This window comes from Pagrus pagrus, assembly GCF_965226575.1.
Source record: "Pagrus pagrus genome assembly, chromosome: 8".
Taxonomy (NCBI): domain Eukaryota; kingdom Metazoa; phylum Chordata; class Actinopteri; order Spariformes; family Sparidae; genus Pagrus; species Pagrus pagrus.
In genome coordinates, this window is record NC_140192.1 from 23348640 (window position 1) to 23374848 (window position 26209).

The 26209-nt window shown below is 43.6% G+C and overlaps 1 protein-coding gene and 1 long non-coding RNA gene across 2 annotated transcripts in view; one reads left to right on the forward strand and one right to left on the reverse strand.

Moving 5' to 3' along the window:
- On the forward strand, positions 1–23385 carry LOC311261421. Its single transcript, XR_014623149.1, has 2 exons — positions 1–205; positions 22637–23385. It is a non-coding gene; the product is annotated as an uncharacterized lncRNA (long non-coding RNA).
- Positions 18119–26209, reverse strand: part of arb2a (ARB2 cotranscriptional regulator A) — a 149837-nt gene continuing 141746 nt past the window's right edge. Inside the window, exon 11 of the mRNA XM_084360029.1 lies at positions 18119–20646. Within this exon, the coding sequence (XP_084216155.1) occupies positions 20486–20646 (161 nt within the window). The 3' untranslated portion in view covers positions 18119–20485. The remainder of the gene's footprint in view (positions 20647–26209) is intronic.

Genomic DNA, 26209 nt, shown 5'->3' on the forward strand with positions numbered 1-26209 from the left:
GCGGGCTCAATATGTCTCAATCTGCACTCCTCTTCCCTCTCTAAAGCTTCTGGGTTCGGGACACAGCCCAGAAATATATTAATTAAAGCGCACCGCACTACTACAGAGTTTTTTTAAGCACTGAGGGGAAGAAGTGGCTGGATCAAGTCAAGCTCTGTCAACGACGGATGGATGAAGATTCACGGCAGGAAAAGAAAAAAAAAAAGTAAGGCTCATTTTGACGCTCTCTCACTCTGTCTCTCCTTCTCTTCTCTCTCTCTTTCTCTGTGTGTGTGTGTGTGTGTGCGTGTGTTTTGCACAGTGTTCTTGTGTGTTCCTCGAAGTGAAACGGATGAAGCCAGGGGGAGTGAGTGAGAAAGAGAGAGAGAGAGAGAGAGAGAAGTGTGAGAGAAAAGGGGGAGGAGGGATATATACGTGAAAAGTGAAAGAGGATGGACGTGTGTCTGTGTTTGTGTGTCTGTATATGTGCATGTGTGTGCGCGCTTGTCATCACCAAGAAATTAATGAGCACGTGGCACTGAACTCCAAAGTGCAAGCTTTCTCACTGGTGTGTTATGCATGTACAGTATACGTTCACATGAAGGGGTTGCGCGCGCGTGTTGTGCGCACGCACGTATAGAAATGTATTTGGGGATGGATCACACCAGCGGGGAAAAAGGAGACCCGGATGGTTGGAGAGGAAATGCTTTGGTTTTTTAAAGGGGAAAAGCGTGAGTCGGATGTAACAGAGCGTTTGCAGCTCAAGAGGAACTCCTAATTCATTCTGTCAAGTTTGAGAGGATGTGTGGATGTTTCCCAACGCCCAACATGATGCCGGAAAGACAAAGCGACCCATTAATGACAGCGCGCCTTTAATAATTAGCTGGTAAATTCGTGAGATCTCTGCGTAAAGTTGGAGCTGGAGCCGGTCAACCTGTTGCTCCTGGTCCAAACACAACAGCGAGCCTCAACGCTGCGATAACATCCCACGAGCCCTGCAGCATTTCCATCCCATAATAATCCACCCTCTGAAAAAATGTAAACACAACCAACGCTGGGAGACAGTGGGAGATCCGCACACACACACAAACTGAATTTAATCACTGTGTTCTTTATTAATTTCAGATACGTTTTAATAGACATCCCAACAGTCTGATTATGTCAACATATGGGAGGCCAAGCAGCAAGGCCCGGGCTTACATACCTGATAACGCCTGGGCTTTTCAGCAATATTTACGGCTTCTCTTTCTAATACACTCCAGATGGTGTGTGACTGTGCCACCGCAGTCAGCGAGCTCCTCATTTTTTTACTCAGCAGCATTTTGTTGCAATTACATCAACGCTGGGACCGAATTTATTGGTGACCCATTTTAGCTGCATTATATGCAAAAAAAAATAAAAAGATATATAGGGTGAGAGAAAAAGAAAAGTTTTGACCATTAGTGATCTCTGCTTTATTTGCACGTGAAGTTTAAAAAATAAAAAAAAAACTCCTCTGAAGTTTAGTTGAAAAAATCTTAAAAAAAAGAAGAAAAAAAAAGAATCTCATTAAAGTATAGAGCTCCACTTCATGGTTTGATGGATTAATATGTTATGGAGACAAAACACACAGGCCGCATTCATGCCTGACCAATCTTTGTTGTAGCCTGTGCGTTTTTTTTTCCAGCCAGTCACTCAGGCAGAATAATGCTTGTAAAGATATAATCCACTGAGCCTATAGCCTCTGTAGTCCTCTGCCATATTATCCACTGACAAAAGATTGGCAAGCAGGTATCCAACCTCTCCACTAAACACGTGTGAATGTGACTATAGACTAATTCCGTTTATAGTTTCATTACTATAGCAGCTTTACTATGGCGAGATAAAAGCCTCTGTGTGCGTGTGTGTGTGTGTGTGTGTGTGTGTGTGTGTGTGCGGTGGAATCATTCTGCTTTTTGGTTTTTCTGGGTGCATTTGTGCAGCTACACATAAAGTTGTTATGTGGAATTACAGGAGGCAAAAAAAATCAAATGGGATTAGTTTACATCTGTTTGTCTGAATATTTATCTGTGGGCTACAAAGCATATGTATCTATCCATCCATCTATCTGTCTGTCTGTCTCTGTGTGTCGTCAGTTGTGTTATGGGTTGTTTTGCTGTCCAAGGTGCAGCTCATGTTGCTGCTCTGTGTTTACCTGGATTGCTCACAGAGGCTGCTGTAGGTCTATTATGATTGACTGAAACGATGCATTGAAGGGTATTTTTCATCTATGCCACGCGGGGAACCGCTCCTTACAGTGGTAAGGTTTCCCATTGACTCCCTTTAGTCTCCGTGGTTGGTGCTCTCTCTCTCTCTCTCTCTCTCTCTCCCACCTCAGAGGACATGTTGATAAATACATGTCTTTTTTTCCATCTTACTCAGCACCATCCATCATATTTGTATGTCCATGTTACACTGCCGTGCTTGAGGGAGGGGTTGTGGGGGGGAGAAGGTGCCAGTAGTCGTGCAGGAACACACTCTTAAATCGTCAACAAGGGATGCATCGCTCTCTCCCCACATACTAAATAATTACTTGATCATCCTCGCTGCGCTCTGGTCATGTTAACGTGGTGAATTGTCTTAAGTCAGGCGGTGCCAGGGCTATGCTTTGTGGAGATTCAGAAGTGGTCCTTTTTGCTGTGCTCTGTGGGTTAATAACCTCTTCACGCACTATCACCACTGTGTTTTGATCCTAGTAATACGTTGGATAGAGCATTTCTCTGGCTTGCCCACGGCTTGGACCACTCTACAGAAGACCAGTCGCCCTGTGGTTGCAAACTCTTTGTGGCCCCACATACCGCCGCTGTGATTATAGAAGTGCCTCCTCTCCCTTGTTAAAGGAGCAAAGCTCTAATCTAGGCTCTGTGTCGCCCCCAAAGCCAGCGTGCTATAGTGAAAATGTGCGTGCGTGCGCGCGTGTGAGTGGGGGAAGAGTGAGTGGGGGTCGGTCGGAGCGAGAGAAGAAGAGGGGAAGGGAAGGGTGTGAGAGAGGGAGAGCAAAAAGGAGGGGGGGTTATAACGGAGTGGCCCTTTCCTTCTTTTGAGTGACACGACCCCTCTCCTCTCTTCAAAGGCCATGCAGAAATAAACGCATCTCATTTGAATGACGATTTTTTTCTTTCTTTCTTTTGCTCGGTGGTATTTCACAGCCAATATTTCTGAAATAGGAGTGTGTATTTTTTTTTCTGCAATATTGAATTCGGGGAGGCTTCTGGTGGCGGGGTATTCAATATTCCCATCTCTCCACATGCAGCATTCTGCAGCCAGTGTGGTATTTTGTCCATGACTACACCACAAACACCACCCCCTCCGCTCCCGCACCCCCCCCAACACCGTCCAAATTCATTTGCATCCGCTGATGATATCAGTAAAGAATTGCTGGCACCGTATGAGGCAGGGTGGGGGAAGAAGGCTTATTTGGATAAAACTGGACCGCAGAGTGGACACGGCCCTAAAGGTCAGTCGCCCATTCATGTCAAGGTGGCAGGGGGTGTGTGTGTTGGGGGGGTCGGCATGGGATTGCCAAAGAGGCTTATTTGAAAGCGGGCGTATATTTGAGGCAAGGGAATGAAAAGGAGTGGACCACAAAGCTCGTCATACTTCAAATACGCCCCGTCACATCTTCACTCTTTCCTTTCCACGCAGGCGGAAGGTGGGGTGTCAGTACTATGGCATGGCCTGCAGAACATGCAGCAGGAATAAAACATGTGGATCAGAGGAGGTTTAGGTGCACAAAAGAAGGGCTTTTCAAGGTCCTCCTATAGTGCTAGCTGCCTCTGATTTGTGCAAATAAAATAATGGATCAATTCAAAGAGGAAGGCCAGTGTGGTTGTCAGGAAGTTCCTTTAATGCTGCTGATGTGGGAGCATTTCATGTAATCTCGCGGGATTGTGTACAGAACCATAATGCTGAGGAGATTTTTATAGCACCAAAATGAGGCTTTGCCATGGAGCAAGCCTATAATTTTCTGATTACTCGGCTTTACAGGACAATTTTGGTAATAGTGGAGAATATCAAGGATTTACCTCTGAGGGGAAAAATAAAGAAAAAAGGGGAAAAGTATGATTATAATGGCCAGTATGCTATATACTGCAGCTGACTGACACAGGGGAGGACATGCAGTGTTGATAGAAGATGTTTTTTAAAATCTATATACTTTTTATCTTATATTTCAGGACTATCTAAATGTACATTAACCTTAGTTTTTTAATGTAATAAATCACCCATGCTGATCACAGTCTCCTCACCACAGAGCAGCAGATCATGTCAACAACATCACATAGAGAGAAAAAAAAACTGCAGATGTATTTTCACATTAATTAATAAATCAATTAATGCACTCTCCTGCCGCGCATATACCCCAATTTACTGCGAGGGCACAGCCACCATCCGCCGTGCGCGTCCACACACACACACACACACACACACACACACACACACACACACACACACACACACACACACACACATTTCACATTTATCACTTCATCATTATGTGTATATAATAAAATTAGGTGAGGTGCATTGCAGAGGAAGGAGCCACAATTCCATTATAATTATTTCTAAAACTATATTAGTGGCCTAGTTATAGGTGTGCCCATGCAGTGTAAACTTTATTTTCAGTCTGCAGCAGGCTGTGGGGGGGAAGGGGATTATTGGACGCCTTTAACCGAGCGAAAATTGTCACAAATTGCTGGTTGTCGAGGGGCGAATGACAAGATAACGAATATGAGAATTTTTGCCCCTGACACCTCGGTTCATATATCACTGCACAAGCACGACTAATCACTCACATGCTGTCTTTAGTATTATTACGCGTCAAAGTCGTGCTTAAGTGACGTGTGGAAATTGTAGATTTATGTTATTTCCCCAAAACGTAAAACACACACACACAAAATATTGCGTGCGTTTGCTCATTCGGCTTGGGTAGGTGCACTAATTAAATTAATTACCCCAGCTTTCCAGGTGATGTGTAAGATTAAAAACACTTGTTCGCTGGACTAAAAATCAACAATAACAAGAGGAATCCGTCGCTTGAACGCAGCACGGAGCAGCTCGATCATTGGAGATATATAGCTCTCCATTGATTGCTGCACTAATAGTGCTCGTGCCCCTCACACGCGCGATCCAGCTTTTACCACTGCTATCATTATTACTCATCATTATTACTGCTTACACTGTATGCGCCTATAACTGCTATTGCTGTTATTGCACCATCATTACCAGCGATGATGTTAGAGGGGGGAAGACGACTTTAGTTGTGTCTTTGTATATGAAATAATGGCTGCGGGGAGGATGAGTAGGGGAAGATTGCTGGGAGTGGGCGAAGATGAGAGTGTTGGAGGCATATTACTGACCATTTTACACACACTTCTTTCTCCTTCCTTTTATTTAGTCAGACCCCAGCTCTTAACACCTCTCAGCAGCGGCGGAGCGTCATGTACAGTATATAGATATACGTATAAAATGAGTGCAATCAGGTATGAGTCGACAGAAGATGTATTGTTTGCTTGTGCTACACGTACACATACATCCCCAGTAAAACGCTGTGATGGAGCTCGCTTGAAAGTGATAGTATCGATTGATTTCGTCAAGTGGGGGAGTCACCTGCCGCCCTTCCCCTTCCTCCCCCACGCTGACATTAAAAAGTTCCCCCGCTTTTCCAGCTCGACCACTGATCAGCTGGTCTGCCGTGTTGACCCTGCTCGGATGCTCATTAAAATTTGATCCGGTGGAAAAATTTTGAAAAAAGCATTTAAAAAAAAAAAAGGCAGGAGGAGACGTAACACTAGCGGTAATACATCGATTGCGAGCTGGAATCCCGTGTTAATCTTGTACAAACGGTGAGCTCGCAGAGCGGGCACGGCGGAGCTGGGACCGCGCCATGGCACGCATGATACACAAAGTTTTTAGTGTTTGAGAGCGCTAAACCGCGGCGCTTTGTTGTGGCGTCCCTCTGCGCCCCTGTGTGCCGTGTGCGTAAAGACAGCCTCTCGGTCTCAGACCCTCCGCGCTATTATTGTTGCTACCTTTGTTTGCTAGATGGCGCTCTGCGTTGTGGGACCCTCTGACACAAGAACCGCCTCATACCCTCTCTCTCTCTCTCCTCAGCTCTCCGCTCTCAGCCCACAGTCCACCGCACAGCACCGCACAGCACAGCGCAGAGCAGCTTTCCCAAAGCCATTTTTTAAAAGCAGGAATTTTCAGCAGCTGCGAACGACTCTAATGCAACCGCACCGCTGTGAATAGTGGGGGAGTTTTATAATTGCATTATCCTATGTCGACTGACATTTGTGTTTGTTTTGTTAAGCTGTGGAATCACATCGATTAAAACCAGCGATCAGTAAAGCGTTTAATTTTAATGTAAACTGATAGTAACACAGACTATCGCGCAATATTTGAGCTTTAGATAATTAATTGTTTGTTTAAGCAGTGCAACATATACACTCATTTCAATCTAAATTGTGTTGAAAGGAATAAAAGGGCGTTAATTATCCATTTCAAATAAATAACGTCTCCTTAATTTGAGTAAAGACAAGCACAGTTAATTTGACGACGCAGCAGAGAATTAAGTTGGAGCACAAAACACAGCAGAAATATTTAGATACATTTTGGATTCTCAAATGTTTTTGATTAATACTGACACATGCTGTCAGGGAGGAGGCTGCTGCAGGTTCACTGCTGACAAACAAAACGCACCACTCGCGTTGGATTATTCCAAAAAAAAATTATCGAAAATAAAAGTTTGTGTAATTTTGCATTTTTTCACCATTTTTAACAGCCATCTGCCCGACTTTATAATCTGTTTCAGATTGGTTGCAACCGAGGAGGAAAAAAGTCCATTGTATTGTTTGCTGAGTGGCCCACTCTGCTCTGAGATATACTGCTGCAGTTACACTTTCACTAAATAGCGGCTTGTCGGTGTCTGACGTTGATGAATGTGTTGGAGACTTGGAGAGCCTTTTACAGCTGTCTTAAAAAAGCGCCGTGGCCCCAGACCAGCCACAAACAGATCAGGTGCAGGGGCCTTAATACGGCAGCCAGTGACAAAGAAACACGCACGTTACACGCATTTGGAGAAGAGGCACTGCTGCAGTGAAAGGTTTTATTTTGAAAATCGAGTTTGCTCACCTTTGACAAAAAAATCTTTATGATGTAAACTGAAATAAAATATCAGTCTGTAAATTATTTAAGGACGTCAAATAAAAGTGCAAGGATGCATCTCTTTATGAACACTGTAACGTTTTTATCCACAGCGCCTCGTGGTGATCGCCAACTGGAAGTCGTGTATTTTCACCATCTTTTAATTTGCCAATAGATCACTGGACCGATCCAGAGAGAGAAAAAAGACTTCCTCTTATGTGGTGGAAGATAAACAGTGCAAGTGCAGCCCATGTGGGCTGTGAATGTTGGTTTTGGCTTTTTTTCCCTCACTGTGGCTTCATCTTTCCCTCATGTGAAGACATCTAAAATACAAACTCCACTATATCCAATTAAAATATAAGAAGAGGATTAAAACCTGATTATTTTCAGAGTATGGCGGCTCATTCATTCTGTAAAGGGTCTATTTATAGCTGATCCTCATGATAACAAGAGAATGATGCGTTTTATTTCATTAGCTGAGTGGCTCGGGATGAGGAGAGGAAGAGGAAGAGGAGAGGGGACAAACTTCTGGAGACAGAAGTTGCGGGATGAGAATCTTCGAGTTTCCCAGAACAATCCAGCCAAAGGTCTCATTGTTGATTGAGCTGTATTATCATTTGGTGTAGACACCCCCCTGCAACACACACACTTCCTCCCCCCGTTGGATCCTGGGTGGTGCAACACAGCAGGTCCGCTTGTACTGTATACGGGGGCTTCTCCACCTGCAGCCCCCCCCCCCTCAGAAGACACAAACCCAGCCAGGCTTCACCTCACTCCCCCTCCAAAGCCACGTCTCCTCTCGCTGCTATTTACATGAGTTGGCCTACACTTGGCTAACACGTTATTAGCAAGCGAGGGGAGAGAGGGAAGCAGCATTTCAATTATTTTTTGAACAATGGGCATGGGCCCGTCATACATTTTGAGTGTTTGAGTAAGGCTCTCTTGGTATTTGTTTTCCTCGACTTAACAAGCCATCATCTCACGCATGCATATAGAATTGAAATTGCTCAGAGATCCCGCAGGCAAAGGGCGGGTTGCGGGTTCAATTAAGGTGGAATAATGCATGGGGACAAAGCGCGTGATGACCTCGATTGAAATTGATCAGAAAACGCATTCACCAAAAAAAAAAAAATAATAATAAAAAGGAAACACGCACACAGTATCTTCTTTTGTTTTGACTTGATGTCGCCTTCTTTGTGTCCCGCGCGCAGGGCCCCTATCTGCCTCTCTCAAATCTCAAGCTACTTTGATTTTTTTGGAAATAATTCCAATGTCTGAATATAAAGCTAAGATTTTAATACCAGCCAACCTATGTCTAGACTAATTCACTCATTTTTTGACATGTCTTTCTTTCCTCCCTTAATCGAATTTGCCACATTTAAGCTGATGTGTGGATTTTGGAGCATAAGCAGCCATTTGGGCTCCATCCCTGGCATGACAGAGAATACGAAGGTTTGTCATAATTTCTTAAGTAGAAAACAAGATATTTCACCGCCACAGTGGGATTTTAACGAATTAAAATATCTCACTGCTCGCCTGTGATAAAAAAAAAAAAAAACCGGTATAGGATTGAGGCGCTCGCTTGTTAAGTAACTTGCTGTCAGTATAGTTAGCAGTGCTCTGATATGGACGGTGGCTGCAGAGCCTCATCTCTTGGGGTTTTAATTAACAAGCTGTCTCAAAGCTGTGGAGCTCCATCAAACAGCCCCTCTCCCTCTCTTTCTCCACCACTAAATCCTCCTCCCGTCACTGCCTTGGGCTCTCTCTCAAACTTTAGACATTCTGGTTCCCAAATCAACTTGTTACCACAGTATGTGCACCAGCTGATAGGGTGTAACTACTCTGAGACGATTTGCGAAATATAAATTGCTTGTTTTCTCTGTTTGCTTCGCATCTATTTACATGCACTGATGCGCACGTGTATTCAGCAGACGTCCCCATACTGTACGTGTTCTGTTTGGGTCTGACTTCAAGCCTGGCTGGTGCATGAAGAACTGTTGCTTCCTCTGCAGCTCCTGTGATCGAGAGATGACTTGTTAAAGTGGATGAAATCTCTCAATCTGCTTCGCAAATGTTACATTTCCCACATTTAACCTGCAAAACATGTTCTGGACGTTCTTTAAACATACTTTACAAACTTGCATTTGCAATATGCTCGCTAGAAAACGGCGGTGGAGGAATGTAAGTGAGGGGGGTGTTTGCACTTTTTGCTACCAGCTTTTATTTGACAATTTAAGTTGCTGAGCAGATTAAGATACACAGAAAACAAAAGGAAAAGTTTAGCTTATAAAATAAAGATTAAACTACCCAAAGTGGTTAAAGGGAGCTCCACCTCAGCCAGTTACAACAGTGAAATGCTTCTTACACAGTAATGCATAAAAAGCAGAAATATAATATATAACACTGTCACTGACAGGGGACATTTTTCTGAATTAGTACTTTTACTTTGGTACTTTCATTACATTTTACCAACAATCAGAGCCCGACAGATATTCATTTTTTAGGGCCGATACTGATACCGATATTAGGGAGTAAAAGAAAATACAATATCAATATATCGGCATGTATAAACACATTTCTTGGATCTTTCAAATGTAGTTATCAAACACTTAGATATGTAAGGGAGGCAGGTTAACTTCCACTTTGAATTCACTTTATCGTCCAGAATGACATCAGTGCGTTGCAACGGTAAACTTCTGGGAGTTTAATTATAAATAAGGCATCTTTTTCTCTATTATAATAAATAATAAAAAGATTATTATATCAGACAACATATAAACCAATACAGATATATCTCTGATAAATGTGAACAGCCAATATTGGCAGAGAAAATTGGCCACCTGATACATCAGTCAGGCTTACTAACTGTACTCCAGCAGGACTCTTACTTCTGGAGTATTTCTACATTGCAGTATAAGTAAAGGATCACAGTACTCGCTCCACAACTGGAGAATCTTTATTTTAGGACAGGTGGCAATCCATTCTTATATTGGCTATAACACGGTCAGTTTGAAATCCAGTCACAGAGTTAAAGTTGACTGTGTGGTATCAAACTGAATGGAGACACACAGACATGCATAAAAAAGAAAACCCCATCAAATAAAGTCTTTGTGTAAATGTAACTAAGTATCATTTACATAGGCGGTTGGCGCGACAGCCAATGCAAACCGCCAACCTCTTCTTGATTTACCACAGCATTACAGAGTGTAAGCACTGGCTTCACACAAGATTTGTCTTTGGTGAAAGAAGCAAATCTCTCTCCCTCTCTCTCTCTCTCTCTATCTGTCCCCCTCTCTCTCTCTCTCTCTCTCTCTCTCTCTCTCTCTCTCTCTCTCTCTCTCTCTCTCTGTCCCTCTCTCCCTCCCTCTCCCTCTCCCTCTCAGCCTATAGTAAACTTGGTGCTGGGCTCCCACCGTGGCCCAGACGGGGGTAATTTGATAGCAAGGCAAGGTCAAGACAGTGCGCTGTCCATGGTGCTGCGGCGGGGCAGGCTGGATGTTATCATCAAATTAGACAGGACAAGTTTCAAATCGATGCCACCCCCGGATGTCTGGAGACCGCCAGCAGTCGGAGTTAAAGTCCTAACAAGTCCCCCCTGACAGGTCAACACCTCAACACAAACACACACCTCTGATGCGGCAGCCTACAGGTCAGCAGCGCTGTGCTGGCGAGATAAGCACCAATCCCATTGAAGGCTCTAAGTGAAATATAGCTTTAGGTCCACTGTTATTCTGCGGGCCCTGCACGAGACTCGGACAGCTCAGGTTGGATGTCGTGCTTTTATAAAGATTTTTTTTTTTTTTCCTTCCCCAGCACTTGAAGTTCTTATGCTGGCCGATTTATTTGACAGTCTGTGTGTGCGGAATATCAAGACCCACTACACTGCGACTCACGCACGCACAGAAATCTCGGTTTATAATAAAAATCTGTGCACATGCACTTATGGAAGGTGGGAAGTTTAGGTGAGACACGTTTTTAGGATAATTTATCCAGTGTTATAATAAAGCTATAAATATTGCTATTAAATATAGATGTGGACAAAAGGTTGCTCGGTCAGTAGCAGTGCGCATTTTCATCTCGACGAGATCAAAGAAAATCATGTTTTATCATCCAGAAAATGCAGAAAAATACTTTTATTTGTATTTTTTCAGATCAAACAGGAAGTCATTATGATCTTATTTTCTTTTGCTGCGTTTACTTTGTTGCAGATTCTGCATGACGTGGACAATATTTGAGTTTTAGTTGCATACGTTTGATTTTCTAAGCATAATCAGACGGAATTAGCTGCTTCCAGAGAAAAACAGCACCTCTGCTTTTGCTGCAATCGATGTTTTATTTAAGTTTACTACTTAAACACTTCAAAAATGTGTTCCAATTTAATCCAACTCCCTTTCTTTATTTTTTTATTTAAAATCCAGACATCTAAATGCTCCAACGCTCCTCGCAGACGGTGCAACCTAATAATTATCTCCGCATTGTTCGAATAGTGGAAACGAAAAGTTGCACTTTGTCTATATGTGCATTATATCTGTCACCTAAAGAATAAATGGCATTAGTGAGGATCCATTGGTGACAGATCCGAAGTGAATGAGTTGAGGGGGGATCTCGGAGAGAAGGGAAGAGGGCACTGATTAGAGATGCTGCCAATCTGTCAGCGCCTGACAGCTTTTGCTGCAGGGATAAACAGCAATAAAGTCGAGTTGGCCGCTGTGTTAACTTCACACACACACACCATCACACACACACACACACGCACAGCTCGCCACCGGAGGAGCAGGTAAATTCACTCAGCTCCTCACAGGGCCCCGCTCGCCTATCATCGCCTCTGTCTCCCTCCCTTGCATGTCAAACTACCCCTTCCTCCCCGTCCTTCCTCCGTCAAACTCTCCTCTTTTCATCCTCCCTGCTGACTCAGGTAGCTAACACAATGAGGACCTTAGCGACAAGAAAGAAAGCCATTCAACCGGATGGAGAGATTGTGGACGGCCGAGAGAGAGAGAGTGTGTGCGTGAGAGAGGGAAACGTTATATTTGAATGGCTGATAAAGAAATGAAATAGATGGGAACAAAGTGTGAGCCGTCGGGATGTGAGGGGAGGGGTTAGGCATCATGGAGCAGGCTGCAAGGTGACTGCAGGCCCTTTAATAACACAAGTATATTAACTCGCTTAACCACGGAGATTCAAAATGAAGCCAACTTCACTTAAGGGGCCTCGCAAACCATGAAATGCACATCAAAACGCACACCTGCCAATCCCAGCACCTATATTCCTCCGAGCGCGCTCCCCCCACCCTCCTCCTCCTGCGCGCTCCCTCCACCCGAGCTGTCTGTCATGGTGTGGCCCGGCTAATTTGAGTTCATTGGATGGCAATAACTTCATTTAGACCTTCATCTCTTTTTGGGGTGGATGTAATGAGGATGCAGGGTGCTGCCAGTGGAAGGCCGCTCCCTCAGTAATAATAACTTGGATCTCACGCACTGCCGTGTTTATCCTCGGAGGGCTGCGTCCACATGATGAAACTCATCTATAATGTGTGATTTAATATCGCGTTGCGCTCGGTTTTTTTTATTTTTTATTTATTTTTATTTTTTTCCAAGAGATTTTAAACCCAAAAGAGAGTAAGACTGTGGGGCTGTGGTGTGGTTACACTGCAAAACAGCTGTTTTAACGCAGCTCTCAGTCTCTGTTCAACTCTTTTTGTCTTGTTTGTTTTTCTGAGGGAGTAAAATAAATCTTCAAGTCGAGATAATTTCACTCCAAGGCAACTTTTTAAAGAAATCTGAATCCTGGTGTTGTTGGAAGTCTTATTTTACGCTAATAAAAATAATACACATCTTTTGAAAATGGATCTAGAAATATTGACTCGTTTAACACTCGACTTTGTGTGTTTTTAAGAAAGGAAAATATGTTAAGAGAGAGAGGAAAAAACGTGCCTGATGATTCGTTAAAGGGCTTCATTGTTTTGCAGTGTAATTCAAGGCCTTTTCTCTCACCGCCAGCTAATCGATATCCCACCAGCTCCGATGCCATATCGATTCGGGCAGGATTAGACTTGAAGGATTTCTGGAAAATACCTTATTATTTCGTTGCTTTAAGTGCGAGAAATTATTGTTTCATATACAGTCGACCTCCTTCGATTTATTTTGGCCACTTAAAATAAGAGTGTGCACTTAATATTTGCTGGTGGATGACAGTAAACTTGTGGAGTTGTTGTTAGGACTAATAAAAACGTTTAGAAGGAGGATTGATCTCGTTTTTTTCTATTCAAAACAGACAATGAGCCACTCTCCGATGGAAACTCCACTTTGCTTTTTTCAGAGAAACTCTCAGGAAACTTTGAGAAAACTGCAAATAAAATTCCTTAACTGCACATATATTATATTTTCGTTAAGATTATATTATGCACAGTCTCCCCTAGAATCACTTCCTTATTCCATTTATATTTTTATTGTATAATTGATGTTTTGTTAATTATAGCCTGCCCATTTAAATGTAACTTGACGAGAACAGATAATCCAGGATAAAATAATTTAAAGTGTTACATTTATTTTCGTTTGAATGAAATTAATTTAGTTGGTTTCCTGTTCAGGTGCAGAAATAGTTTTATACAGCACTTTTAGATTTTTAAAAAGGGCAGACACTGTCTTTTATAAATTTCATAATCTATATTTTATTATAATATTTGAGTTTTGTGTCACAGTTTGGTGTCATTATATATAGAAATAGAAAATATCAACTCAGATACTCCTCAAAGAAGTTACTGTGCATTTTATTATTGATGATAAACGACTGCTCCTCTGTCACAACTTTAACACCGTTCCTATTTAAATCGATGGTAATTTCTAAAAGGCCTTTCATGCAACTCGTTGTAAAATAAAGAACACATTTAATAAATATATTTAAGGCTGAGTCTGAGATCTGTGCGCAGTGAATTTACGCTTCCTCCAACTTTTCCTGTCTGTATTATAAAGAAACGCTGAGAGACAGGACCACAGCATCCTCACAGTGATAGCTTTTTTTTTTTTTTTTTTTTTCATAAGTGTGATCATCTGAGAAAGAGACACACGAACGGGAGAACACACGCAAACACACACGCGGGGCTAATTAAAACTGGCATTTGTCAGCACGATATTTGATATTTGACAAATTACAGAGTGCTAAATAACACACATCACTGGTCTTAAGTTTTCACATATCCAGTCGCATTTTACAGCCTGAGAAAGGCCCCGATCACAGGCCTACCTAGAGCCCCTTCATCTCCACTGCCATTCATCAACACGAAATGACCAGTTCTCCCCAGCAAGTCGTCGGTGGCCTGTTAAACCAGGCCAACGTGCTGCGTTATACCTCCCTCCCTCCCTCCTCCACCACTGCTTTGCCTAACGCTGCTTCCCCTGAAATCATCAGAGTATAGCCCCGAATCTTAAAAGTCAGAGCCCATTCTTCAAATGTATTGCATTTCAGAGGCTGTTTTTTTTCTCCTTTTTTTTTTACTGCAGGAGTCTTTAGGCCAGCAGAGTATCAGAGGAGGTGTAATTGAGGGGGCGGTGAGGGGATAGAGTAGCGGTCCGCCTGAAAGCTGCTATTAAAGCCAAATGGACTGAACACCGTAAAACGGCTCTGCCAACAGCTGTCCCACAATCGGAGTATTATATGCCAGGATCCTCAAGCACGCACCACACACACATTGGGCCACGGTGCTGATGTAGAGGCTACTTAGGAGCATTAGACAGCAAAAGAAAACACACCAACGAATAAGAATATTCCGCTAATATTCGTGTTATATTCCTACAGGGACCGCGGTCCAAGCTGTGCTTCCTGGTGATTTAGGTCTCTGAAGGCATTTTTCACCTCTCTACGAGCCTCGCTCCTCTTATAGGAACCTGGGGAATTGCAATTTTTGCTGGGATAGCCGATTTGCTTTGCATATTTCCACACATGTGGTTATGATAGTCCTTTTTTCATAGGAGCCCAAAGACAGGTGAGAAGAATAGCGGGCCAGCTTCGTGTGTGTGTGTGTGTGTGTGTGTGTGTGTGTGGAGAAGGAAGCTCAGGATATGATCACACAAGTTTCCCTCAACTCCACAGCGGCTGTTTCCCTGCAGTTTTTGGTCGTACGCGATGAAATTAAAGCACAGATTTGCATGTTTCCTCACAAATCCAGAAGAGGCCAGGCTCTGGGACCCCCACTTGGTGCAACACCTGTGCCCAGACCTCGCATCTTTCATCCGAGCCTCACCTCTCCTTGCCCCCGCAGAATAAAAGCCCAGCCACGCACTCCCTCTCCCAAATGTGACGTCTGCGGCCCCGAGTGTTGTCTCAGCCCGCGACTCCTTATTAGAATAGAGACGGCGAGAGGGGCGATTGAAGAGGAGTTGTTTCCACTGGATTAAATGGTTTCTCTGCAAGTCAATGAATATGTAATGATGTCTAACGAAACCGGCCAGCGAAGTCCTGCGCTCTGGTATACAGGCCCCTATATTAAAGAGCTCTTCTGCGGAGGAAAAACACAGTGTAGAGCCGGGCGGAGAAAAGAGGGGCAGAATGGGGAGAAGGGGAAGAAGGGATACAATCTTGAATGCACCTCCGAGCTTAAGCCAGACATTCTCTCTCCCCCTCCAGTCAATAGATGAAAAAGTATTTGCTCACGTACTGGGAAGGACAGAGAGAGAGAGAGACGGAGAGAGAGGGGTCTTTTTTGAAGCGAGGGTGGGTGTAGGGGGGGTGAATTTACATTTTTTAAACTGCTTTGGAAATATTGTTTCTGATAAGCAGTCATGCCAATAAAGTAATTGAATTGAATTGATGGAGAAGGGGCGAGAGGGAGAGAAAGAGAGTTCCTCTAGCGTGATTGTTAAAGACATTTTTCCCTTAGTATACCCGATAAAACATTGATTGTTGCAGTTTGTTGACCCGTAAAATTTGGGGTTAGTTTTCTCCTCTGAGCTGAGCATATAATTATGCAAATAGTGATCTGACAGTGATCCGCTGGAGGAGTGCAGAAGGAGAGAGAGTGTGTGTTGTGTGTGTGTGTGTGTGTGTGTGTGTGTGTGTGTGAGGGGGGCTGTCAGAGAGGGGTGACATTCCAACTTTGCTTAATGCCTGGCTCCTTTTGGAAAGAGTTCATCTTCTGCAAGGGATGGCGTGCATATCAGAGTGGGCCGGAGCAAGCAAGCGTGACAACAACTCTCTTCAAGTAAAAATTGAAATATCAGGCTGTGGCAGCGCAGGGGTTCCCCAACTTCTTCATGTCAAGGACCCCACCCAAACCCACCCACCCGCCCGCTCCTCTCCAATCTTAACATTACAGCACGGACCCCCCATTTGGCAGGATTTCATCCTAAAGCTCCGCGGCTGATGTTATTTTCTGTCGCAGATATGATTCAGTGTGGAGCTGTCTGTAACTGTCTGTACCGTGAGTTGACGACAATAGCCGGGAGTGTGAAACCTATAATCAAATCAGTCATACCTATTATACATTCACACGCTGCGCTAACTTCAAGCGAGTAAAGAAGGCAGACGGATCAGACTGTTCGTCGGTCGGTTCGGGGGGATCCCTCCTCTGAGAGGGTCCCCGGAACCTTTAGGAACTATGAGAGAGCCGATAAACCATTTCTATCAGCCCCCCCCACCTCCTCCTCTTCAGACATGAAGAGATCACCGCTGTCTGTAGAAGTTAGGAGGCAGCTCCATGTGCCAAAGTGACGCACGAGGATCCTCCTTAACGTTCAAAGATGAACGGGATTTAGATTTTGAGGATCACAGACGCGCAAATTTAAGTGGAAGTCGGGAACTCTTGACGCAGAAGTTCGGGAGTGAGCTGTGAACTCGCAGACACACACCTGAAGTTACTTTAAACAACTTTTTCAGTGTCGCCATATAATCTGCAAAATAGACTTTCCAAGATAGTGAACGAGTCTCAGGGCGTGAAAAAATAATTCCTGAGCGACTTTCTAATTTATTTCCGTGTGTGCGCGTCGCCTCGCCTTTGATGATCACTGACTGGAGGTCATAATTTACGGTGGCCACCGCTACATCACCGCTTTGGACAGCAGGCGGGTTATTTAATTAAAAAACCCAGAGAAATTCGCGCTAATACGAGAATAAGAAGAGATTGTCCTCTCACAGAAATGAAGTTAGAAGACAGTCCTGTCCCGAGGAACTTCTTCTATACAGGCTAATTCACGTGCGCATGTGTGTGTGTGTGTCCGTGTGTGTGTGTGTGATTGAATGCCTCTCTTTAATCAGCGGCCTGACACGGTGTGAGGGGGACTCGCCTGGTTCCACTTGTTGTTCAGGGGTTAATGGAAAAGATTTCTAAAGATTTATTGAGGGGGCGTTTAATGACCTGATCGGTTTCACCGTGTGAAAACAAATGATGCTGTAAAACCTCGCTCAGCTGGAGGGGGGGCTCACTTTGCCAAAATTAATGACCAAAAAGAGGGGAATTACTGTTTATAGTTTGTTTTCCTTTTTGACACACGGCTTTCCTGGCGATATAATCACTCTGTGACGCGACCCTGACCTGTGCGACACGTTTTTTTTTTCAATTTCAAATCGTCAAACTTTTACTGAAACAGAGTAAGTTTGAACTTTTTTAGAAAACACGACAAAAGCCACTTAACACCGGCCGAGCTGTGTGGCAGCGAATGAATGTTAGTCGGTTGGATTTCATCGATGTCATGTGAGATGATGACTCAGGTCGTTTTTCACTCGCTTGCTCGACTTTTCTCGTCCCTCTGCAGCCACTTCACACTGTCGGGCACATCTCCACGTCTCTCTTTTGCGATCGCACCTGACTTCCAAGGCCGATTTATTTTATCCAAACGTATCCAAAATAAATGCGCGTTTACGCACCGGCATCAGGAAAATATTACAGATGAAAAACACGACGGAATAAACAGCAAATAAATAAAATAATATGTATACATCCATAATTAAATAAAAAAGAGACAGTTCAAAGAACACGATTCAGAAGTTGTTGTTTTTTTGCATCAGACAGGTTTATTGGTTAATCACCCCAAAGAAATCAATCATGTAAAAGTACAGGAATTAATGTGTTGCAGACTGTAAAATCATTTTTAAAGACAGTCGTTTAAAACTGGATCAGAAGAGAGTGAGGCAAACATTTGAATATAAGAAACAAAATATGTGACCTGGCAGGACACCCGCGGTTTCATAAAATCCAAACGCTTACACTGCCATAAAACAAAATAGGCGTGTTCCTTAAACCAGTACAACATATAAACCATCTGCAAAAAATAATGTCAACAAGAGCAATTGGCAAAATTAGTCCCCTTTTATTTGCAGACTGTGCTTTGGATTTAGGCTGCTCTTACATCTTTAGTTCCATTCACATATGGCTTGCTGGATATTATTAAAAAACAGTGAACAGAGTCTTGTTTATTCCTAAGGCAACAATATACAAATTATGGAGGGAAAAATGAACTGATTGTGGCTGAAAAGCAGAAAGATGAGCAATGGTATCTGGAAACGAAACTCATCAAATCAAATAATAAGCCAACTTCTTTGCTGAAACCTGAAGAGATCTGAATCAAATTAAAAGGAAATTAGGCCTGCAACCATCAGCCACAGTTGTCTCATTACAGCGGAGAAGATAATCCACAAAAGCCTTAAACCATACACGCAGTAGGCAGGAGAGGCAGGATTTCACAGTGTAAAAGTTAAACAATGGGATCTATTTAAAGTAAGGAAAAAAAAGAAAGGAAAGTATATATTTGAGAATGTGTCTAAGGTATCATAAGATTTAGTATCCGGTTTGAGTTTTTACTAATGTCACGACACATTAGAAATGTCTTCCATTAAGCCTTGAGTGGTTTATAAAACACACCAGCCTTGTGGAAAATTTTTTATCATGTTTGTGTCACGTAGTCAGATTATGTGCAGCTGAGCAGGGAGCAGACTTTGTCACTTCTAAGTACACAAGAAGAGTAGTACTCTGGAGGAGGGGAAAGAATAGATGTGTTACATTTCTCCAACATCTTAGGAAATATCATTCAGGCTTAGAATAATATTGAAATCTTGGATTTCCTGACATGTGTAAGGCGATATATTGGGGCTTTATGAGTGTTGTGAGCTGACTTCTGGCTCCTGTTAAAATGAGATATCCCTCAAACCCATTCTGATGCTTGACTTTAAGTAATTTTAAATTTGCTCAGTGTCCTGAATTTTCCATATTCAGCACAGGTTGTGTTTGTTTTATTTGTTTCATCACCTTCAATCATCCGGAGGCATCAATTTCAAGGATATCAAATTGAAAAAAAAAAAAAGAAAAGACAGGAAGAAAAGATATACAGTATATTTATAATAAACACAGAGAGATGAACTCTCCACAGCTTTAGAGGTATTCTAAACTAAACACTTACAGCTCAGAGAAGTATTGGCTTATATTAAAAATCAAATGTGTGTGAGAGGCATTGCATTCAAATTTAGCTCAAAGTTGAGAAATTAAAAAAAACAGAATATCTCTTATTATAAGCACTGCAATCCCAGAAATATATGGCACGGGTTAGAACCGCATTTTACACAAAGCTGAATGAGAAAAATTCCGACTGCATGTGCGGAGGAGTTAGAGAATGAAGAAGTCATAAAAACAACACCCTTTGTTAAAACAAAACAAAACAAATGGTCACCAGTTGAGAGTGTGTGTTCACTCTTGATAAAAACATTTGCGGTGAGTAAAGGCTTAAACGAAAAAAAAAGGAAGAAGATGGAAACTGATTAGGTTGAAATAATATCGAGCCTTGGCAGAAGATACCATACAGCATGAGCTGATTTCGGGGTAAGCAGCTCAGGCTTTAGGACCGGGGGGGAAGAGGGAGAGGAGGGGAGAGCGTGAGCAGTGCAGACTGGAGGGCAGGCGGGGCATTAGCTCAGTTCAGGCTGATGTCAGGACAATTAGAGGTGCACCACAGCGCATTGTGCACAGCGCCTGTCAGCCTTAATCTCTGCTGCCGTGGCCCGTACCCGCAGCCAGGCCACAGCCCACGGGAAGCGCTAACACTCAGGCCCATATTGCTTTGACAGTTGCGCTCATCTAGAAGTAATGCAAAACGTTATTGTGATGTATACACGGTGACCCTGTACTCTTGTCTCTTTCAACAACAAGGATATGTGTGCAGAGCCAGGGAGGGCTGGAAGCGAGAAATGACACTCAGGGAGAGGAGTGTGGAAAGAAAGATGGAGGAAGGTTAACAGAGGGAAAAGAAAAAAAAAAAACAGCAGAGAGGATCTGGAACCTTAGCCTCCCTTTCCGCAATGCCCCCTCTGACCCCTCGCCACCCCACTCCCCCTCCTCTTGTTCCAAGTCAGTTTGGTTGGTCTTCTACAAATCCTGATGTTTGCTTTTGAGGGAGCTGCTGCGCGTGGTGACAATGTTGGAGGTCTCCTCCATCTCCTCGTCCTCTTTCACCTCCAGGACTTCACTGAAGAACCTGAAGATGGAGTTGAAACTCAGCCAGGAGGTCAGCTCGTGCCTCTCTGTGCCTACAAGTAAAAGAGACACAGACACAAACATAAGCATGAGCAGGGTTCACAAATTATTTGCGTACTGTAAAGCTGCAGGCAAACAAGTGTATAATGTGTTTTCTAGCATTATTAAAAACATATCCTTGCACCTGTATAGCTACTGAGGGAACACAAAAGGTGAAAATAAATTAGCACCATTAGAAACGATGTTTAGTCCTGTATGGCTGTCCACTCCCACAATGCACTGCATGCAAGCCTAAGGCCTTATGCATGAGAGCCATGACAGCCTATGACCTATTAGTCCAATGGGACTGCCGTAATATGTTATCCAAGCGGATACCTGATAATCAACACCACTCCGCTGCACTCTTTCCATCTCAGGCCTTCCAACAGAACCAGAGTTATGCACAATGGGCGCACTAAGCGAAACCAGTGGAGCGGTAGTCATTCATTCTAAAGGGCTGATTGAGGATAGGTAAGACAGGAGCTGCAGAGAGGTAACTAGTGAGCATATCAAGTGGTCCGGTGGTGGTGGGGGGAGGCAGCAGTGCTGGGTTTCCCTCTGACCTCCTCCAGGTTAGCAAGTTCCCAAGTTGGGGGTCACACTGGGGCTTGAAATCTGCTACATGCGCCTCAGGTTCCTGTCCACCTCAGGGGTTAGGGTATCACTGGCCAGCTTTTTTGGTTGGATAGCTTGCAAACCTGATGGCAGTTTCTATGTTTCTGCTATAGAACACCTCAGCTCTGCAGCGGAGCATCGATGATGAGGACAGATCGCGGCTGCAGCTGTTGCCCGACTCGTCTCCGCTCCTGCTCACTAACCATTCAGGGAGAGCGCTAACAGATAATGGCTTGTTTCTGCCGCCGCTGGCTAGCAGCTCAGCTGCTTAGCAACACAACTGTAACTGGACTTGAGAAGCCATATTGAGGTGCCCTCTTGTTTCCCGGAGGGAGAATAGGTTTGCTGTGAGATGATATTAAGAGTTTCATCCCTTGATAGATAGATCTAAGAAAAATTTACATGTGTTACAGACAGAGGGATGTGTGAATACAAGCCTTAAAGTAATGAGTTTTCTTATTTGAATCCTGATTTGCACACTTAAGACTGTTTTTTTTTTTTTGGTTGTTGTTATTGCTGGGATCTGCATTTGTTTTTAAGATAAGAAAATTAAAATGGCTCCCTACAATTTCCTCGGGAGGATTAAAGAAGAAAAGGATAACCCCAGTATCTGAAATCTGTTAGGGTAGGGTCGTATAAAAACAACTGGTCCCAGCAGAAAAGGGTTGCATCTCACACAACCTTTTGTGTGAGTCAAATCAGTAGTACATTAAAAATACCTCTGCTCCTCTCTTCAGCGCCTTTCTCCTTCCTTCCTCCCTTCTCCGCTGTGCACATGCAATCAGCTATAAAAAGCTAGACTGAAGGCCGCAGGGATACAATTAGGAAGCACCTTAAAGGCTCTCTCACCCTAGACAGGCCTCTGATGACCACTGCACTGACCCCATGTTTATTAGATTGACCCCTTCCTGGACGCATTAATGGAGATGGTGTGCATGCATGTGTGTTTGTGTGTATGATTGTTAGACCGGGGGTAAGCACACGGTCTTTGGCCGAGGGTGTGTTTTGTTTGTGTATGTGTGTGTGTAATTTGTGTGTACGAGTATGTAAGGGGGTTCTCGATCACTCTGAGATAAGGGACTGTAGTGCAGGCTATATAGCAAGCAGACTGCGGTTAGTGCCTTGGGTCAAATTTACTGGCCTGGCAATCATGGGAGTCAATAACCCGGCACTCTCAGTGACTCTGCTACCTGTGTAGGGCTCAACATAACATCCATCCCTGGAAAACAAAGACACAGCCCTCTCACACCTCTAATCTATCATTTATATCCAATTTGAGGCACTGTGATCTTTTTCCACCTCCTCCTCCTCCATTTTCTCCGTCTCATCGGTCTCTCCCTCACTAGTGTTTTTACTTCTGTTTTGTCCTCTTTTTTTTTTCTCCTGCAGAAGCGATCAATGCCGCAGCGCTCTCTCATTCACCCTGAACTGGCGGTGAACTCCTCCGGAACGCCGCCAGCCTCTCCACCCTATCCCATCGCAGTTTGGGGTCACCAGGGGGGCGTCTCTGTGCCAATATGCAGATGAGCCTGTGCCCCTCCAATGACTCTGGTGTGAAGCTCCACCCCTCTATACGGTGGAGCCACCCCCCCCACCATCCACCCACCCCTCGACAACACTCGCACACAGAGACATAAACCCACTCTCACTCTGGCTTAAATAGGCCTTTAACAGCTTACGTCCACTCTTCCTTTAATAGCCAAAGTGTGTCGAACCTAATGGATGTTGTCAAAGCTGAAATGTGACCACTGATTTAGAGGAGGAACCCCAGTGACCAGGCTTCACTAGCCACTAAAGACCGTGAGAGAGGGAGAGGGAGAGAGAATTACCTCAGCTATGCCACAAATCAAAGTAATATCTTTAAAAGATGTGGGGATCGATGAGGTGTCATCTGGCTGTATCTCGTGTGTAAAGTGATCCCATAAACAGCCGCCCATGAGTTTTCTACTTTAGCCTCAGTTCCAGTCCTTTGCTGAAAAGTTTTTCAACCGATGAGCAGGTTTTTTTTTACGAGCGATTGATTTTTTTTACGTATTGTTCCAACAGATGAACAGGTCTTCCATTTTAAATCGGTTTAATTACAACTTGCATCTTGTGCTTAATTGATCAAACTTTGAAAATAAACGACCCTGCGTGTTTGTGTGTGTGCTTTCTTGCATCAGCTGTAAATCAATTAAGTTGCACGTGCTAATTTTAACAAGATCATTGTAATTGCATTAATTTAATAAAGTTTATTGTAAATGCAATAATGTCCTCATTTATTGTAAATGCAATAATGATGTTACTGTGAGCTCCATAACACTGGGTATTGTCATGGGAAATACAGCAAAAAAAACCTCTTTACTTTCACAATGTGTTTATAATTAACATTAGGCAATGGCAAGCTTAACAGAGATTATTTCTGTGAGGAGATTGACGACGGCTGTAACCTTGAGGTGAAGCAACACACACGCTCGCACACGGAGCTTCGCGATGGTGTTTCACTGTAATGCAGGAGAGGCCAGGTGAAGAAACAAGGTCTTTAGTGAAAGCTCCCCTTCCGTGCTCCCTTGCTCAGGTCATGGCAGAGTTTCAGTCCGGCGCCTCATCCCTGTGCCCTGTGTTTGAACATTCTGTGTGTGTTTTCTGAGCCTGGTGAGGCTGCCTCATTATGTGACAGGCAGAGGAGAGTATTTGATCCTGGATATTTAGCCTCCTCCACTCTGTCACAGCCACTGGAGCCCTCTCAAGGTAATTGACTGACTGTTTGATCTCCCTCTGACTCTACACTGGTACAAGACGCTGACACACACATGAACACACAAACACATTCGTCACTTGCGAGCGTCTACTCATGGATGGCGCACACTCATGCATACATTCACTCACACATGTAGCACAAACCCACTGTTCCCTTCCCCCAAAACACAGAACAATCAACACACACACACACAGTTGTTATCATTTGTGTGCAGTGAGGTAAGGGAACAAGGGAGGAGAGTTTTGAGCTGTTAAAAAGGAAACAAGGAAACTCCTCCATAGCTATGGGCCATGCTTTCTTCCCTCCGCACCAAACGCTGCATGCTGTTACAAATGGTAATCGGCTCTGATTGTCACAAATTTCAAAACAAACGCTAGGTGACTGAAAAGCCAAAGTGACGCCCCGAGTGATACTCCGACAGAAAGCCCGAATCAAAGCATGCCGACTATAATTAGGTTCCATCTGGGCTACATTATTTAAAGCCCCACCAGTTAATTGCTTGTGTACAAATGGCCTATTTTATTTGAATCAAACTTTTTTTGTGATTCGTAATTACATTGATGTGAAGGGGGCCATATCTCTTCACTTCATTTATAATATAAATACATATTCAAATTATTAAGAGGACTTTGAGGCAAGGGAAATGTAAAGTGATGATGCTTTTCTTTGTGTGAATTGAACTCCTTTAAACAATTATGAGTGCTTAATCAAATATCCTGACATTTGGGTTAAACATTTAATGAGCTTCAATTAAAAAAAAAGCAGATGAACACTGATATAATCATGAGGCGAAAATTACAAAAACAGAATACCTAACAGGACTGATGCACATGATATTATTGCATGCACAAGCAAACATTTTCTCATTTCCTCTTGTCAAAGTTTTCATCAAAAATCTAACACAAACAGTGCATTTTCTTATCGATTTCCTATCAACGGTAACCTAAGCTTTTGTTTTATCTCGATGTGAGGCCCGGGAGCGCGTTGTGTAGTGGGCCCTGTCTGGCTGTAACCTTAGCCGGGGTGCTGTTTGTGGAAACTATCTGTTGCATGGATCAGCGGTGGGGAATCGCTATCTGTATCCTGGTTGTCAGACGATCGGATTTCCGCCCCTGACGCTCTCTGATATTAGATGATCTTCTGTGGCGTGTGTGAGAGTATGTGCACAGCGTGCGTGCAGATACTGTGTGTGCGGTGGTCCGTATGAGATACACCCGCGCGCGTACAGTCAGTTATGCGTGTTGTCATCTTGCTCGCCGACATGCATAAAGGTCAAGAATGTCATTTTGTCCCACGTGGCTGTCTGTCGAAGGGGGTAGGACAAGTTGCCACTGGAGACGAGGTCAAAGAAAGCCCAGGCAGGTGACAGCCGGTCCGCCACACTGCCAGGACAACTCTGCCCTCTGTAACAAAACGTGGAGATGTTGTCCTCAGTCAAAAAGCTAATTAAATCTAAATCTACACCCCTCCCCACTGCCACCACTCAATTTCCACTCAGGCTGAAGACATCCACGTCAAACCCACAAACCACATAACAGGTATAATCAGACTTTTATTTATGCTATGCTACGCTGTGTGTCTTCAGTTTTAATAAAATCAACGCGGTACTAAGCCCTCGCACGTCTACAGGAGACACACATGCATCACACGAGAAAAAAATTAAACAGAAAACTATTCGAAACAGAGCTCATTTCATCAAACTAGTAATACCACTGCTGCTTCTCGAATGCAATTCATTTTTAATGCTCGTTGGTAAGCTGGGTCTGCCTCCCCCCCATCTCCCTCTCACTGCTTTTAATTACTTTGCTTATTATTGCATGTTGTTGTTAGACAAAAACAAGGCAGAACTCATTACACATCCAGAGATGAGGAACCTGAATCACTAGCTACAGGGGCCGCTGAGGGGACTCTGTATTTACTTTGAATAAAATACAAACAGAAGAGAGACATAGAGGAAGAAAATCAAGTGAAAGCCCAGAGAGGGTAGAATATCACATTAACTTGTTGAAATCATCACAAAATGTAAGTTACTTTATGTTCCATATAATAATCCCAGGAAGAGGAAAACTTGTGAGAAGGACTCCAGACAAAAGACAGTGCGACACTGTACTTCTGCTCTCTGCTTGTTTCTCCTTCAGTTCCCTCCCTCCTTCCTTTCCCACTTGCTGCCTCTCTACCCAGACACTGAGACTGCACTGAGTGCTTTTTTATTTTAACGTGAA